This window comes from Rhodamnia argentea, chromosome 10 (genome assembly GCF_020921035.1).
Source record: "Rhodamnia argentea isolate NSW1041297 chromosome 10, ASM2092103v1, whole genome shotgun sequence".
Classification (NCBI taxonomy): domain Eukaryota; kingdom Viridiplantae; phylum Streptophyta; class Magnoliopsida; order Myrtales; family Myrtaceae; genus Rhodamnia; species Rhodamnia argentea.
This window is the reverse complement of record NC_063159.1, coordinates 19,254,445-19,270,562: the sequence shown is the minus strand read 5'-3', so window position 1 is coordinate 19,270,562 and position 16,118 is coordinate 19,254,445. Positions and strand designations below refer to the sequence as shown.

The 16,118-nt window shown below is 37.2% G+C and overlaps 2 protein-coding genes across 2 annotated transcripts; both read left to right on the top strand.

The window, feature by feature from the left end:
* The first annotated feature begins 5,512 nt into the window (after window positions 1-5,512).
* Window positions 5,513-5,845, top strand: LOC115747579 (cytochrome b561 and DOMON domain-containing protein At5g48750-like). Its single transcript, XM_030683786.1, has one exon. The coding sequence runs from the start codon at window positions 5,513-5,515 to the stop codon at window positions 5,843-5,845; it is 333 nt and encodes a 110-aa protein (XP_030539646.1).
* Window positions 5,846-7,635: 1,790 nt separating this feature from the next.
* On the top strand, window positions 7,636-8,575 carry LOC115747580 (cytochrome b561 and DOMON domain-containing protein At4g17280-like). Its single transcript, XM_030683787.2, has one exon. It carries the CDS (start codon window positions 7,830-7,832, stop codon window positions 8,418-8,420), a length of 591 nt encoding a protein of 196 aa, XP_030539647.2. The 5' UTR covers window positions 7,636-7,829; the 3' UTR covers window positions 8,421-8,575.
* Window positions 8,576-16,118: the final 7,543 nt, after the last annotated feature.

The following is a 16,118-nucleotide window of genomic DNA, read 5'->3' as shown; positions in this document are numbered from 1 at the left end:
TCAGAATATATGACAGTATATATTGATGATGTCCTAATATTCTCTTCTAATATTGATCAACACTTCAAGCAAATATTTGTATTCATAAATGTTATTAAAAAGAATGGTTTAGGAGTCTCTCCTACCAAAATATCACTTTTTTCAAACAAGAATTAGATTTTTAGGGCATTATATTTCTTAAGGAACAATTATCCGATTGAACGATGAATTTCATTTGCAGAAAAATTCCCAGATGTAATTAGAGACAAAACTCAATTAGAAAGGTTTTTAGGAAGTATGAACTATTTCTTTCCAAATATCAATTTGCTTTGTAAACCATTGCATCAAAGGTTACAAAAAAAAAAATCCTCCGCTATGGACAACAACCCATACTAGTATACTTTAGGCAAATAAAAACACATGTTAAAAGAAATACCCTATTTATATTTAGCATAGTTGAATGCTTTTAAAATAGTAGAGACAGATGCTTCTGAAATAGAATATGGAGGAATTCTTAAACAGGTCAAGAATAATAAAGAACAAATTATCCAATTTGTTTCTAAACATTGGAACCCGAACCAGCAAAGTTACTCTACTATTAAAAAGGAATGATTAGCCATTGTATTATCTATATCTAAATTCCAAGGAGATTTATTAAATCAAAATTTTCTTTTACACATTAAATTTCTTTCTGTCTTCAATTTTGACATCGAATTTATAAATGATTCTTCATATTCCGTACCTGATTTTCTCATGATAGAATTTTTCCTCGGAAAGCAATCATGCATCCCAAATCATCCAAAAAAGAAAAAGGAAAAGACATTGCCGAACCACCGTAACCAAAACCTGAATCAGAACCCCAATCACCATCAATAACCCCACTCCAATTCCGAGAAATCCTCCAAAGCCAATCACCTGAACTAGCTGCTGAGGTATTATTTTACTAAGCCAAATTTCTCCAGAAGAATTTGTGAAAATGTTTAAACCAATCCATGAACACAAAAAGGAAACCCCATCTTCTTCACAAAAGCCAAAAATCAAATCACAAGCCAACCTTATCATTACCCGTGCCCAGAACCTGGGCTGACATAGCCGAAGTTGGATCATCACAATCCATTGAGGTAAGAGGAGTGAAATTTATCACAAATAAAAAAAAAAAAAAACATTTCCAGTGAAGTAGTTATGACACCACAGAGTCACAGACTGCTTATACCTCGCAAAGTCAAAATCCAAAATCACAATTTATTAGGAAAAGTCAAGACCAGAACCTTATGGCAACTGAAGAGGAAGCGTTTTATCATGAAGACCCAAAAATTTTTGCAAAAAATATTTTCCCAGAAGGATGGCTTTCTATCGCCAAAATAAAGATAATCATCACTCCTGGCTTTTTTAATTTTAAAACAAATTTTCCAGCTGAACAATTACCCTACTGGTAATTGTTCAGTCGGTAGCAACATTTTGGTCCGGTTATTGAGATATTACCTCCTCCAGTAAAAAAAATAGCTTAAAAATTTTTTGCAAGCATTTTGTTTCAACCAGTTATGAATCAAAATTCTCAAACACTCATGCACTTCTTCATTTACTTCGGAGTTTCTTAGGTTTCAGCCTGGGAAATTGATTACCATCAACCCACTTATCACTCTCATGTCCCACATCTTATCAGAAAATACAAAACTAAATGGTGGGATAATTTCAAATTTGTCAATCAAGTCTCTGAACGGTTGGTATTAAACTGGCTAAACAAAAGAAATAACACTACATTATCAATTGATATGAGAATTGCCCAATTCTTTCAACAAAAATATTTAGCCACATCCCAACTCGCAGCAATACAATCACCAGAACAATCGGTGCTCGAGCAAATCATTTCAAAATTGAAACTAGGGAAAATGTCAAAAAAGGGCCCCAAGTGCCCTCATTTTCTCAAATAAGAGCATGAAATGAACTTTGTTTTATATAAGAGCCTCAAGTGCCCCGATTGTGCCAAATAAGGGTCCGAAGTGGTTATAGTTGTTTCAAATAAGGGTCTGGCCTTACCGGCCGGCCAAATTCTCCCGCCAATCGAGGGTATTTTCGTAAAAATATAAATTTAATCTAATTTTTTTATTAAATTAAATTAAAACAAAAAAGAAAATTAAAAACAAAAATAAAAACACATGCGGGAGGTCGCCGCCCCATCATTGGTGAGGTGGTGGCCATGGCCATCGGGGTCGCCGGCGCCTCGGCGAGGGCCTGCCGGCGATCGCCCGAGTCGATAGAAGGCCTCGACCCTCTCCCAAATCCGGGTGAGGGTCGGCGGCCCTCGCCCAATCTTGCCCACGTCTTGTAGGCCCTTGCCGCTGGTCGCCAACCCCCACCGAGGCACCTGTGTTCTTCCTTTATTTTTAAAATTTTTTTTTGTTGTTTCTCAAAATTTCTTAAAAATAGAAAAAGGAAAAAATAAAATAGTAAATGACCAAAATGTCCATAGCTAAAATGACTCAGACCCTTTTTTGAGACTAATATAGTTACTTTAGGCTCTTAATTGAAACAATATGCATTTCAGGCCATCCTTTGACACAATCGGGGCACTTCAGGTCTTTATTTGAAATAAGGTTCACTTCAAGCCCTTATTTAAGAAAATAATGGCACTTTAGGCCCTTTTTTGGAATTTCCCTTGAAATTACCAGGTGAATCTATAGAAAGCTATCATAGTGGAGACACCAATGAAGATGATTGCTATGGTATCAATCTGTCAGAAGATGACGAAGACCATGAAGAGTGAGAATGGTCACTATTCAGAATTATTCGGAAGCACACTCATCGGCCTTCGAAGACACCATGTCGGGAAAGGTTATTTCAATTGCGTGAGAAAAGAGAAAAAAATAAATAAATAATTTAAAAAAAATCGAAAGAGTCATTATTATTTGGGCAGAAAAATTGAGCTCAAACCTTCTATAAAAGGGGGGCTACGTCCAATGGAGAAGGCAAGCCTTCGGATTCCCCATTGCTATCGTATTGATCTCATTTTGCAATCTTTCCTTGTAATCTTCTCATCTTCTATCAGTTGTAACCATCCTCTATCACTTGTAATCTTTTCATCACCTCTTGTAATCTTTCCATTACCACAAGAGCCATATCATTTTGGAAGTTCCCTTATTATATTAAGATTATCAACTAAATCATAGTTGGTAATCTTATTATCAACTAAACCATAGTTGGTTTAATCATTCTTCTTTTCTAATTTTATTTTATTATTAGTGGGATCGTTCTTGAGCGTGGATTATCGCCCTTGGAAAAGGTCGCATTATACCTCTATTACCTTGCTCATACCCCACTTGAGTGTAGTTTACTATCCTTGTGGATGGTTTTAATTTAAACAATTTATTTATCATTTTACATCGCAATTTATTTACTTATCAATTTATACCACACTTGAAAGAGTTTACCCCGATTAAAGGAGGTTCCCCCTTCTATTGGATGGTGCTTCTCTTCTGTGTTATTCTATTGATCATTTTATATATTACATTTGCTACTTTTATTATCTTAAATGTATAAGATTTTATTTAATCATAAATCAATTTTGATAGTAATTACTTAATAAAAAAATTAATCTTCTGTGTTACATTAATAATTTTCTTTTCTTATTTCTCTTCTATATGTAGATCCCCAAATCCTAAGGGCACCTTGGTATCAAAGCCTAGGGAGTGTATCTAATAATATGTGTATATATATATATATATATATATATATATATATATATATATATATATATATCGTTAGTGTGTTTTTTCTTATTATTCTTTTTTTAGGAATAGATATCGCTTAAGTATATATATTTGACAAATTTACATCTCGACCTCTAATTTATTAAAAATAGTTAAAATTGACCCCATGCATGTCGTAATAGCGTGTTGGGATGCTGGATTTGCATGTCACTAGCGTGTCTGGAGGTTTGACCACATATCGATGGCATGTCAGAGAGTGTCAAACACGACACGAAGGCCCTCGAAAAGTTGCTTCCTAGTGAGTGGCGCTTGCATATGTTTGAATCAGTGAGGATTTGCGTGTTGCCAGGGGAAACTCAAAGTATATGGTCGATATTGTTGGTCAATCCATGCAAAGGCTAGCGCTCACTGGTGCGGTCAGTTTTCCAAAGCTGCATGTGCTTTATACGAAAAAAGTAAAAGAAAATATTTTACCATTCGATGTTTGTATCGAGGTACATCGAATGGTCAAATCTCCGAACCAATCCATTAATTGATTAATAATCGCGTCCGTCATACCCAACGCATCTGAATTTTCCCTTATTGAAGAATTGAAATGGCTAATGCTCTTACCATTCACCTTCTATTGGGACTTTCACTAAGGTGGTAAAAAAGGATCGGCGCGATGAATCGGACTCAATCCCGTATGGATCGGGTCAATCGTAATCGACGGATCACCACGTCAAGGTCGGCGATTTTGTCCACGAGCTACTAAAAATCCGCCTTCTGATTTTCTACGTTTCCTGCTACAATTGCTCTGTTCTTCGGACAGCAAGGAAAAATTGGGGACGTTTGGACTGAACTTTAGTTGTCAACGGATCAAATCGAACGGAAGGAAGAAATCTCACCACCTTGGTTGACACGTGCTTAGAAATTTGACTATTTCATCCAGAAACTGCATGAAAAGCGCAAATCATAATACTTCTGGAGCAAAACTTTTTCACTTTTGGAGCATTTTTTTGCTCCAGGTGTAGTTTTGGAGCCACTTTTTTTTTTTTTTGGGTCATAAAGTTTTGGAGCCACTTGAAAAAGCGAAAAAATTTACCTCTCTAAAGGTAGAGAAGTCAACTTCTGTCTAGAGCAAAAATATTGCGATGCGCGCCCTTAATAGAGTCCACTTGAAATGACTTCACGAAATACATGCATTTGCATGCCACATAATTCATTCAAATGGGTCAAAAAAATTTTTTTATTCAAATGCACTCATTATATTAAAAAAAATATCATTGAATTAGACAAAAACGAGTGTGAAGGCTCTCTCTGTCTGTTAAGAACAATCATATTGTAATTAGTGAATCAATCGAAAACACGACCAAGCACTCTTCGACCTTGACCTCTTCTATGTTTCCTCTCACATTTCTGGTTCATCATCCTGTGTATAATGACTACTTCTACCCATTCATTTCGCTTCATCCAAGTTCCACAACAAGCCGTAGCTCTTGAGAAACTCCTCACTAACTTCCATAGCCTTCATCTTCATCATCATCGTCGTCGGTTTCATCCAAGCTTCATTACCAATTTTTCACCATGCACAAGGCAGCTTTGCCCGTTGCTTTTGTTCATTTCTGATCACCCTGTGCGCTCCATCTTTTGCTTCTCACGCCTGCAAGAACCACACATTCTCTAACCACAGAAGTTTCGCCAGATGCGTCGACCTCCCGGTCTTGAACTCGTCCCTCCACTGGAACTACAACCGATCCTCGTACGCGCTCGACTTGGCGTTCCGAGCCATCGGCATGACATAGTCGAGGTGGGTTGCCTGGGCGATTAACCCCTCGGGCAAGGGAATGCTCAGGTCGCAGGCGCTCATCGCCTATCAGAGGAACAACAACGGCTCCATGAGCGTGTACACGTCGTCGTCGGTCGACTCGTACGCCACGATGCAGCCGGAGGGGAGATTGAAGTACCGGGTCTTGGGGATGTCCGCGACGTTCGAGAAGGATAGCGAGATGACGATATTCGCGCCGGTACACCTGACCAGCGACATGGTGACGATCGACCAAGTGTGGCAAGAAGATCCCCTAAATGGGAGAGGTGATGGACTGAGCATGCATGCAACGAGTGGAGATCACATCACATCTTTCGGAACTCTCAATCTTGTCACTGACTCAACATCTTGAATGTTAGAGATATTCTATTATAATGAACTATTTATTGTGTTTCGAGCTTAATATTGTATTGCTTAAAACTTTAAATAAAGTTGTAACATGACAAAATAACAGAGTTGATATCTAAGCATAGTACCACGAAAATGTTTGCTGTGTTTTGATAATATAACCTCTCTTTATTCTCTCTTGGCCTCATTCGGTCTCGCTCTCGCTCACTCTGTACTCTCATCTCAATTTGGGTATGAATTATTATAGATTAGGTTAAATATGAAAGTATTTTAAAAATATAGATCATGAAGGGCTTGTATCACTAGATTTCTGTTGCTTGGAAATAAGTAAAAAATGGATCAACGGGGTCTATGTGGGTCAAACCATTCTTGATTCCACCCATACCCGATCCGACCACTTATTTGACAGGTCTAATACGAATACACATACGTACATCACTACATATAGAAATCAACCCAATGAGGATTTCAAACTCAAACTTTTGCCAAAAAAACTTACATGAGACGCCCATCCTTCAAAAGAATGCATCATCCACATGAGGCATAACAAAATAGACAAAAATCGCAATTTAAACAGCCAAGATAATTGTCAACCAAAGCCCATAAATACCTTGCCTTTCAAGATTGAATGAAATCTCTCACACCTTACTCTCATTTAATTAACTTTCCCTTGATTAATTTGCGTGTTCGAATATTTATCATGGCGCGTGCTCTTTTGCTAATAATATTGATGCAAGGACCATCGTGTCGCTCCACAAAAAAGAAAAAAGGATGTGATTGAATGGACTTTCCAAGTTTTCTTCACCATTTCCATATCCGTTTTCAATCTTTGGCGTAAACGGAAAAGCCAACTGGCTGAAAACCCAAATCGTAACCACTGTCTATGCTGAATTCATGGATGGAAATTCACCTAAAAATCAGGATATATTCATGTGTTTGTATCTGTGTAGAATATATCTGTATCTGTGTAGAGATATAAACATGTATATCAAGCACAGGTAGGAGGGGAAAATTCTCCGAAAAACTATAAATCTATTGCACTTTTGCCAATTCAGTCCTAAACCTTTTACTTTTGTCCGAGTTCTAAATATTTTCATGATTTGCCAGTTGAGTCCATTCGACTAATTTTGATTGGAAATCGCCGATATGGACACCGGCCATCCTACATGATGAGGCCGGCGCCGACGTGGACAATTTTTAATACCTTTTAATATTTTTTTTTGAATTTCTTTATTAATTTTCCTTCTTCTTTTTTTCCTTTCTCTTATTTTTTTTTTCTTCCCTTCTTTCTCTAGCTGGTTGTCGGGCATCGACCATCGGCCTCGGCGTCTTTTGGAGAAGCTCACCCCCGCCGACCACTAGCAAGGGGCGAGGTTGGCATGGTCGAGTCTCACTAGTGGCTGGGCAAGGTCCAACCTCATAGATCCGGCAAGTTTGAGCCTTGCACAGTCATGGCGAGGCCAACCTTGTCTCCGCTCTCTTTTGGCCAATCATCAGCAACCATCATCGAGACCCACTGATCAGCTAGAGAAAGAACGAAGGAAAAAAGAAGAAAAAGAAAAGAAAATACTAACAAATTCTTAAGATATTAAATATTATTTAAAAAAATCCACGTCGGTGCCACAGTGTTATATAAGTTGGTCGACGTCTATATATCAGCATTGGCCGGATGGACTCAATTGAAAAAAACTCGAAATTTAGGATTCAATTGTCAAAATTAAAACCGCAAAGTGCAATAGATTTAGGAGTTTTTGGATAATTTTTCCAGAAAAGAAGATAACCAGTTGAGCGGATCATATTATGGCAATAACCAAAGTCGTGTGGCTCAGTCAACTCAGATTATATTCTCCTTGATTAGCTTGCTATATATGGATGTACGTTCTGTGCAACTAATTTATGACACGATCAGTCCACAATGATCGCATCTTCTGATGCTATAAATCGAAGTACCCTTTGGTCATTATCTCTTGAATTCGATCCGAACTCCAATGAACTCAATCGCCATGAACAAGTTATTGCAGCTCGCGATGTTTGCCTCGATCCTGATCGCCTTATGCGCTCCGTCTCGCGCTCAGACCTGCCAGAACTACAAATTCTCGAACCACAACACCTACTCGAGATGCGTTGATCTTCCGGTCCTGAACTCGTTCCTCCACTGGAACTACACCGCGTCATCATACCGGCTCGACCTGGCGTTCAGGCACGTTGGGGCGACAGCTTCCGAGTGGATCGCATGGGCCATCAACCCACTGGGGCTCAGGATGGTAGGGTCACAGGCCCTCGTCGCCTATCAAAGGCCGGGCGGACAATTCTATGCCTACGCGTCGCCGATCAACGGCTACGACACGGGGCTGCTGGAGGGGAGATTGAGCTTCAGCTTCTCTGGGCTGTCGGGGACGTTTGAGGGCGGCGAGATGACGATATTCGCGTCGCTTCAACTGACGAGCGACATGGTGACGATCAACCAGGTGTGGCAAAATGGTCCCTTGAAAGGCGGCACGCCAGCTATTCATGCTATGAGCGCAGATCATCTCGCGTCCAAGGGGACTCTGAATCTTGTCACGGGCGCGACTAGTTAGATTCGTCTTGATTTAGGCGATGGCTTCGGCTTATGTACCGGAGACTTTAGCATTTGTGGAAGTGCTTGAAACTTTGGACAATAAAAATGATGGGTTGTGAATAAATGAGTATTAGCATAGAGACCCGTGCAATGCACGGAACTTGGATTGTTTCGTTATTTTAACACTCGAGTGGGATTAGGAAGGGAAAATTGAGGTGGAAATAGCCATCGTCATAAGGCAAAGATCAAGTTAATATGTATAACCGAGTGGAATCAATTTGTGATGCTTTAGTAGTCGTTGCCGACGGGCCTCCAGTGCTCGCAGCCTAAATGATCAGCTCATCTCCACCAGCCCATCGCGCGCCTCCACCGCCACAACATTGCGGCCAAAATCCTCCACCCATCAGGTGTTTGGTCCCACTAATAAAGCCAGCTTCTTTGCACAAAGTCGAATTCAGCATTTATAATACTGACATCCCCATCCCCTCAATCCCTACACTAATAAAGTCGCATGCCTATTAAGTCTTAATGTCAATTAAGTTCAAGCGATCAATTATGATAAAAAAATTAATGATATAAATGCGGGCCGATTTACATGTCACTATTAGCGTTGACGTAAATTTTTTTATTCTTTTTTTTTAAATCACTATTTTTGTTATGTCTTTTTCTTTTCTTTTTTTATTGTTAACTCGACGACTTCTGGCGATTGCTGGCTGAGACCTTATTACCCTCGCCCGCAGCTACCAGCGGCCGACAAGAACTCGCAAGCTATGGGTCCGTTTGATGGTGATTCCGATCAAAATCACTTTTTTTTATTCCGTTCCATGGATGATTTTTTGAGAATCAGAACGCGTTTGGTAACTATTTAAAGAAACGGAAACGCGTTTGGTAGCTGCACAATATTTATGTTCCCAATTTGTCATTTAAATCGAATAATTATATAATCACATTTGACGGCAAAGAATAGGGAAAATAATCAAATAGTGATTATGGAGCAAAAAAAAAAAAAAAAAAGCAACAAAATTTGAAAATAATCAAATTGTGTTTATGGAGCAAAAAAAAAAAAAAAACAGCAACAAAATTTCCGTTCCCAATTCGTTTGTCGATTTGTCATGAGTATGCAGTCGTTTATATTGTTTGAAAAGTAATTTGTATTACATTTACAGAATTTGTCTGAATCATTTGTTTGTTATTATTTCTTGTGACTTTTAGATTGATTACAAAAAAAAAAAAAAATGAAAGAAAAGTTCCTCATTGTGCAACCGCCTATAGTTTTGCACTCTTGTAATTATACATTGTACAAGCTTACAAGACCTGCAACTCAACTACATTGATTTTTTCTTCACCCGACTCGACAAAATTTTTGTATGGCTCGAAAAATGGAGAAAAAATGGAAATTTAGTTGACGACGCGGAGGGTTGGGTCCAATCTTTAATAAAATAAAATAAAAAGATAAAAGTTGAAAAAACATAATAGGAAATAAAAAATAAAACTTAATTAGAATAAAAAATAAAATAGCTAAAAATTCGAAAAAAAAATGTGTATTAGAGGTCCCTTAATATAAAAAATAAATTAGATTTAAAAAATTTCTAAAAACTAATTTTTTAAATATAAATATAAATTTAACTTGAATTTAAAAATAGGTTTAAAATTTTACAAAAAAAACTAATTTTTTAAGAAAAAAAGGGGGGGGGAATACGGTGACGGGAATTTTTTTTTTCAAAATTTTAGCTATTTTCAATCTAATTTTTTTAATTATTTTTAAATTGTTAAATTAAAAATATAAATATTTTTTATTTCCCCCATTTCTTAAATTTTTAAATTTTTTTATTAAATTTTCCTTAAATAAAATTTTTAATTTAAGCAAATTAGTTTTTAGCAATTTTTAAAATTGAATTTTAATTTATTTTAATTTATGTAAAGTTGAAAATCCACGTGGACTTTTTTTTTTTAAAATAATACCATTTTATATTAAAAATTTAATTATAAGTATGAGGGATAAGTCATAAGTATATTGGGTAAAAAAGTGATCCCCAAAAGTGTTCCAAAACACCGGAATCATCTTTTTTTTGCTTCCGAAAAGTGGTCCAAAAGTGTTCCCGGGACCAGAATCAAAATCATTTTTTTTTTCATTACCAAACATGTTTCTGATCCTTTTTTGTTTATGGGAACAGAAAAAGAGGATCGAAATCACCGCCAAACAGACCCTATGTAGCACAGACATGCTCTGCAAAGTATTTTTTGCGTGTGGGTGTCTAACATGCGCTCGACACACGCTTGGATATGCGGTCAACGTGTGTGCATGTCCAAGTTTCTGGTGCGCAATCAACGGAAGGGACACGCGAGGACAATTAGGAAAATAACTCAGAAAAAGAAGAGGTCGAGCTTGAGGAGAAGAGGTCGGGCTCGAGGAAAGGTAGCTGTCGAGGTTAGAGTTAGAAGGAGAGTCGCTAGTGATAAGGGTGGACTTGTGGGTAGGCGAGAGCCCGTGCTGAAGAGCTTGAGTAGCGAGAAGGCGCTGTGTTGAGGAACGAGGCAAAGAGAGACACTGTGTGTTGATCGTAGACGTAGCCACGGGCCATGAACCGGTGGTTCCGATTCCAGGCTAGTTCAAGGCCCGATTTTGGTTCCCAATTTAAAATAATAAATTATGAAATAAAAAATAAAAAATTATCAATTATAAATTATAGTCAAATTGTACATTGTAATCAAATTTGGGGGAAAAAAAAGGGGAGAGGGAATGAGCTTGAACTTAATGAATTATCGTTAAGTGCCTACATATCTTCTTGGGAATATAAGAATCAAAACCCATATAGTTCTTTTACCTTTGATAACCCCAACTTATCTCATCGTCAATCATCGCTACTTGTTGTGGTACCCATGGTGTTGGTATCTCTACTATCATCATTGAATAATTCGTCGTCTTGATCCAGCTCTTGTTGTCGAAATTTAGCCTTTGTCCAATCGTGGACATAAGCTTGAGCCTCCACGGCATCCGAATTCAATCTTGAAAGACGGTCGTCCAAAACTAATCCTCTAGCGCTAAATGTTTGTTCAACTGCAGTTGTTGAAGAATGAGTTGCTAACATATGTCTTGCGATGAGAGAGATGACTGGGAATTGGATTGAATGAGTCTTCTACCACTCCAGAATTTTGAAATCTGTGATGTGTTCGGAATCACATAACTCAAAAGCAGCGACTAAATAATTTTGTAATTCGAAAATATTACCCGTTGCTCCCTTTTGTCTTTTTTGTCTATTAATTAGCAGATTGTATCTACTAAGTTTACCACACTCCTCCCTTTGTGAGGCACTAGGTTGAGAAGATCCACTATCACCTAAATCATATCTACTACAAAATTCATTATATAATGCTACTGTAGCGTTTTTAACCTCTACTTGTGTAATTTTAATATCCACTGTTTCATTTAAATGTAAACAATTATAATAATAATAATCATTCAAATAATCATACAAACCATCTAATTTAGTACGTTGATCGAAAACAATAACAACCAAATAAATAAGAGGAATGCAAGCATAATAATGTAGCCATTTTGCTTTCATTGCTATAATAGTTAGAGCTAATTGAAAATCTTGCTCATATTCACAAAAAATACCAGCAATGTTTACACACTCTATTAAAAATAAATGCGTAGTAGGATAATAAATACCAGATAAAATATCAATTGCATCATTAAAAAATTTCAAAAAAGCTAAATTTATTTTGCAAACAACCCAATCTTGATGGAGTAAAGTAATTTCAAAAACATTATTTGAATTAAAAGTACATAACAAATCTTTATAAGCAAAAGATTGATGAAGCAACTCGTAAGTAGAATGCCAACAAATCGAAACATCTTTTGGAAATCTTTTTCCTTTTTGTCCATGTGATTTACAAAATCTTCCCCATTCTTTCATAACTTGGGAATGACTCCATAAAAATTTAATTGCTCTCTTTATTGGGGTGAGAAAAGTCTCAAGAGTTCGTAAACTATTTTGCATAAATAAATTTAAAACATGGCAAGCACATCTAATGTGAAAAAATTATTTGATAAAAGAGGGTTTAAAAATATTTTCTAAATTGGGAATGGAAGAGGTATTTGACGCGGCACTATCAAACCAATTGAAAAAATTTTATTAATCAAATTATATTCTTTTAAAACTTGCCTAATTATTCTATAAATATTATTGGCAGTATGCCTTTCATTAAACACTCGAAATGCAAGTACTCATTTTTGAATGTTTCAATCGTCACTTATCCAATGACATGTGATATCTATATAAAAATAAATTTGCCAAGGACACTCCAAATATCGCTATTTATATGCACATGTCTATTGAAATCCACAAAAAAAATTTGCAAAGCTTTTTTTTTTTATACACCATAAAAAGTTCACGTTTAAGAGTAGTTCTCGAAACATGTTTTGCTTGCGGAGTACATGCGGTGTTGATCAAAAAATTCAAACCAAAGTTTTTACTAGTAGTAAAAGGTAAATGTTCAATGGCAACATATTGAACTAATGTTTCTTTATAAAATTCATCACTATAACGAAATAAAAGAGAAGTGTTAGGATTGGCGTACCCGAAAATTTGTTGTTGTCTGGTGTCGATTCCCACTTGCGTTGCATGTTTTTGTGTCGGATGCCCAAAGTATGTTTCATATCCGTCTTCTTTATTAAAATTGTATGATTTCGTATAATATTTGTAATTTATCTTGTATTTGTCTCCGCTTACATATACCTTATCGAAGTATTACCATAAGTTGAATTTACTCTCTCGGGTCTGCCGTTCCTACTGCTTTACTGTCGACGTTTCTTTGACGTTGGTAAGAGGATGAAGACTATGTTGCGTTGGGATGTGCTTGACGTTGGGAACATAGTTGATAATATCATCATCGTCTGCCCAAAATGTAAACTCACAAGGATCATGATGTTGAGGATAATCGGATTTCCCCATCCCCATCGACATCGAGTTTTTTCCCTTATCACCGCCTCCGCTTTCACTTGTCATTTTTTTCAAAAAATTGAGCGGAAAGCCGATTTAGAAAATTGACACAATTGAACCGGAATTGAGAGAATTTGAGAGAACTGAGAATTAAGAGAATTTGAGAGAATTTATGAGAAAAAATGAAATGGGAATGTATGATATTTATGGCGAATTTACAAAAGAAAAAAAATAAAAAAATGAGGGGGGTTTGCAACGGCCATAAGAAGGGGGGAGAGGGGATGGGGCCGGGGGGATGGTGGGCCCGGGTGGGGGGAGGGGAAAGAGTTATTGGCTCTTTCTCCAATTGGGCCGGCAGCCGGCCTTTTTATTTTTTGGCTGGTTCCTAATTTTTTAAAATTGGAACCAGCTTGTGAGGGGCCAGGCCGATTCTGATTGGGAATTGTCGGTCTCGATCAACGGGCCGATTTCAATTATTTCACGGGCTGGTTCCGGACCTAAATCGGCCCGTGGCCATGTCTAGTTGACTATTAAGGGAGGGGGCGGCGAGGGAGACGGATGGGACAACGCCTCTTGTGCCGTCCGAGTTCTGTGAATGGGAAGTGTGTCAACCACGTGAAGGAGAAGAGGACAAGGCGGGGGAGTTTCAACTGATTTACGTGGTTAAGTTAACCCAATCATGATTGAGGACCTCCAGTCACGGTCTTGGTACGGGAAGACTTTTGGGGGCTGCTGACGAGTCCATGGGACTGGGTTTTTAGCGTGCTTTCGAGGGGCATGACATGACTTTTATGTGTTTATAGAAAATACAACATGAATTGCTATTCCTTCTCTTTACAGAATTTTAATGATTTTTCTCGTGTCTGATCCTTCATGGTTAACCGACACGGCAAGCAAGCTGGACCCAATCGAAGATCTGAAGGTCACCGCGCTTTTCCACGGCCCGGTCAGTGCGCTGGGGTCGACACCTACGTCACCCTGGACGTCAACCTCTCAATCTTCTCCCCATTTTTTCTCGACACTTTATGTCATTTCATCGGCGAGTCAAACACGTTCGTCACCGACCAAAAAAGAAAAAAAACACACACGTTCGCGCGGTCGTTTTGCCTTTCTCATAGCTTTGCCTCTCAAGTCTCAAGGTTCTGAGTTGAAATTCCAACCCATGATACCCGTACTCGACGTACTAAGAGAGAGATAAAGCAACTTTTAATCTCTCAAAAAATAAAAATTTTTATTCTAAATAAAGGCCTAAGTATGGTTTTTTTTTTCAAATAAAAATATAAAGTAGACTTTATTTCAAATAAAAATTTGAAATGATTTCCTTATTTCATAAAAGGGTTTGACTAATGGCATTTTCGCCATTTGATTTTTTTAATCTTTTTGTTCCTTTGCTTTTTTCCCTTCGTTTTTGCCGGTGGTCATGTAAGGCAACCTCATCCTACCCAGTTAAGGGTCGCTTTGCATGTGGCCGTCTAGGAGAGGCCACCCTCAATTGCCGTGAGGGATGGCCTCGCCTCATGCGAGGGTCGCCTCGTTAGCCGCAACAAAAAAATTGGAAAAAAAATAAAATAGAGAGTAAATAACGAAAATGCCCTTAGTCGTGTCCAAGAGGACACTTCGGGCTTTTATTTGAAACAAAATCCACTTTAGGTCATTATTTGGAGTTTTCCCTAAAAAAAAATCATAAATCTATTATACAAATGTAAATCCAGTCTTAAATCTCTTGACAATTTTTTAATATAGTCTTTTCGGCCAATTTTAACATACAAGGATTAACGGGGACATCAATGGTGCAACATGGCACGGTTAAGGTTGGCTTGGACAATTTTTTGTATTGTTTTTATTTTTATTTTATAAAATCTATCATTTTTTAATAATTTTTTTATTCTTTTCTTTTTCCTCTCTTCTCTTTTCTTTCTTTTTCTTTTTTTTTTTCAGTGAAAACTTATAATAAATAAAGAAAGTACATAGAAAATTTATAAAGAAAATTACAAAAATTATTCATGACAGTGATTTCCGGCCAATAAGAACTATATTAATAAATTGTCAACATGTTTCAGACAATGTTGGCCAAATCAAAAGATTCAAATATGAATTGACACTCTTACAATAAGTTTATAAATTTTTCTTTTGGATGATTTTTCCCCTCTATTTTGCTATATATCTTTTGCTAGACTAAGCTTTATGAGAACCGTTAAGTGATCTTTGCCATTTTAATCAACTTCAGGTCAGTTTTCCCCCTCCAAAACAATTTTTTTTTTCCCTTCATTTCTATTACTTCTTGATGACTCCGCGGCAATTGGTGCAACAACTTCTAGATTATGAAAGGTGCTTATTTCGAAGGATGTTGACCGAGTGTTGTAATCTTCCACTGGGTGATGGTTTTATATATATATGAACCTCCAGGTTAAAGCATAGTCCATAAGGAAGATCCTCTAGAAATGATTTTTCATTTAGAATATCCGATTACTTCTAACTGATAATTTATTTTCTCTTCCTTGAATTTTCTCGTGTGAACCCGAGAACTTTATTAAATCACATAATCATAATCATCGAACACTACCGGGGAGCTAAACACATGGATAATTCAATTAATGATTTTCATTTATGATTAATCGAGCATTAATATTAAAAGAAAAGCCCCGTTCACATTTCACACAGGCAGGCCACATGGTCAACCCCCCATGTCAGGAGAAGGTAAGCAATGATATTATCACATGGCCATGACAAAATGAACGCCCGGGAAGAAAGCGACGCCGTTTTGCTTCTTC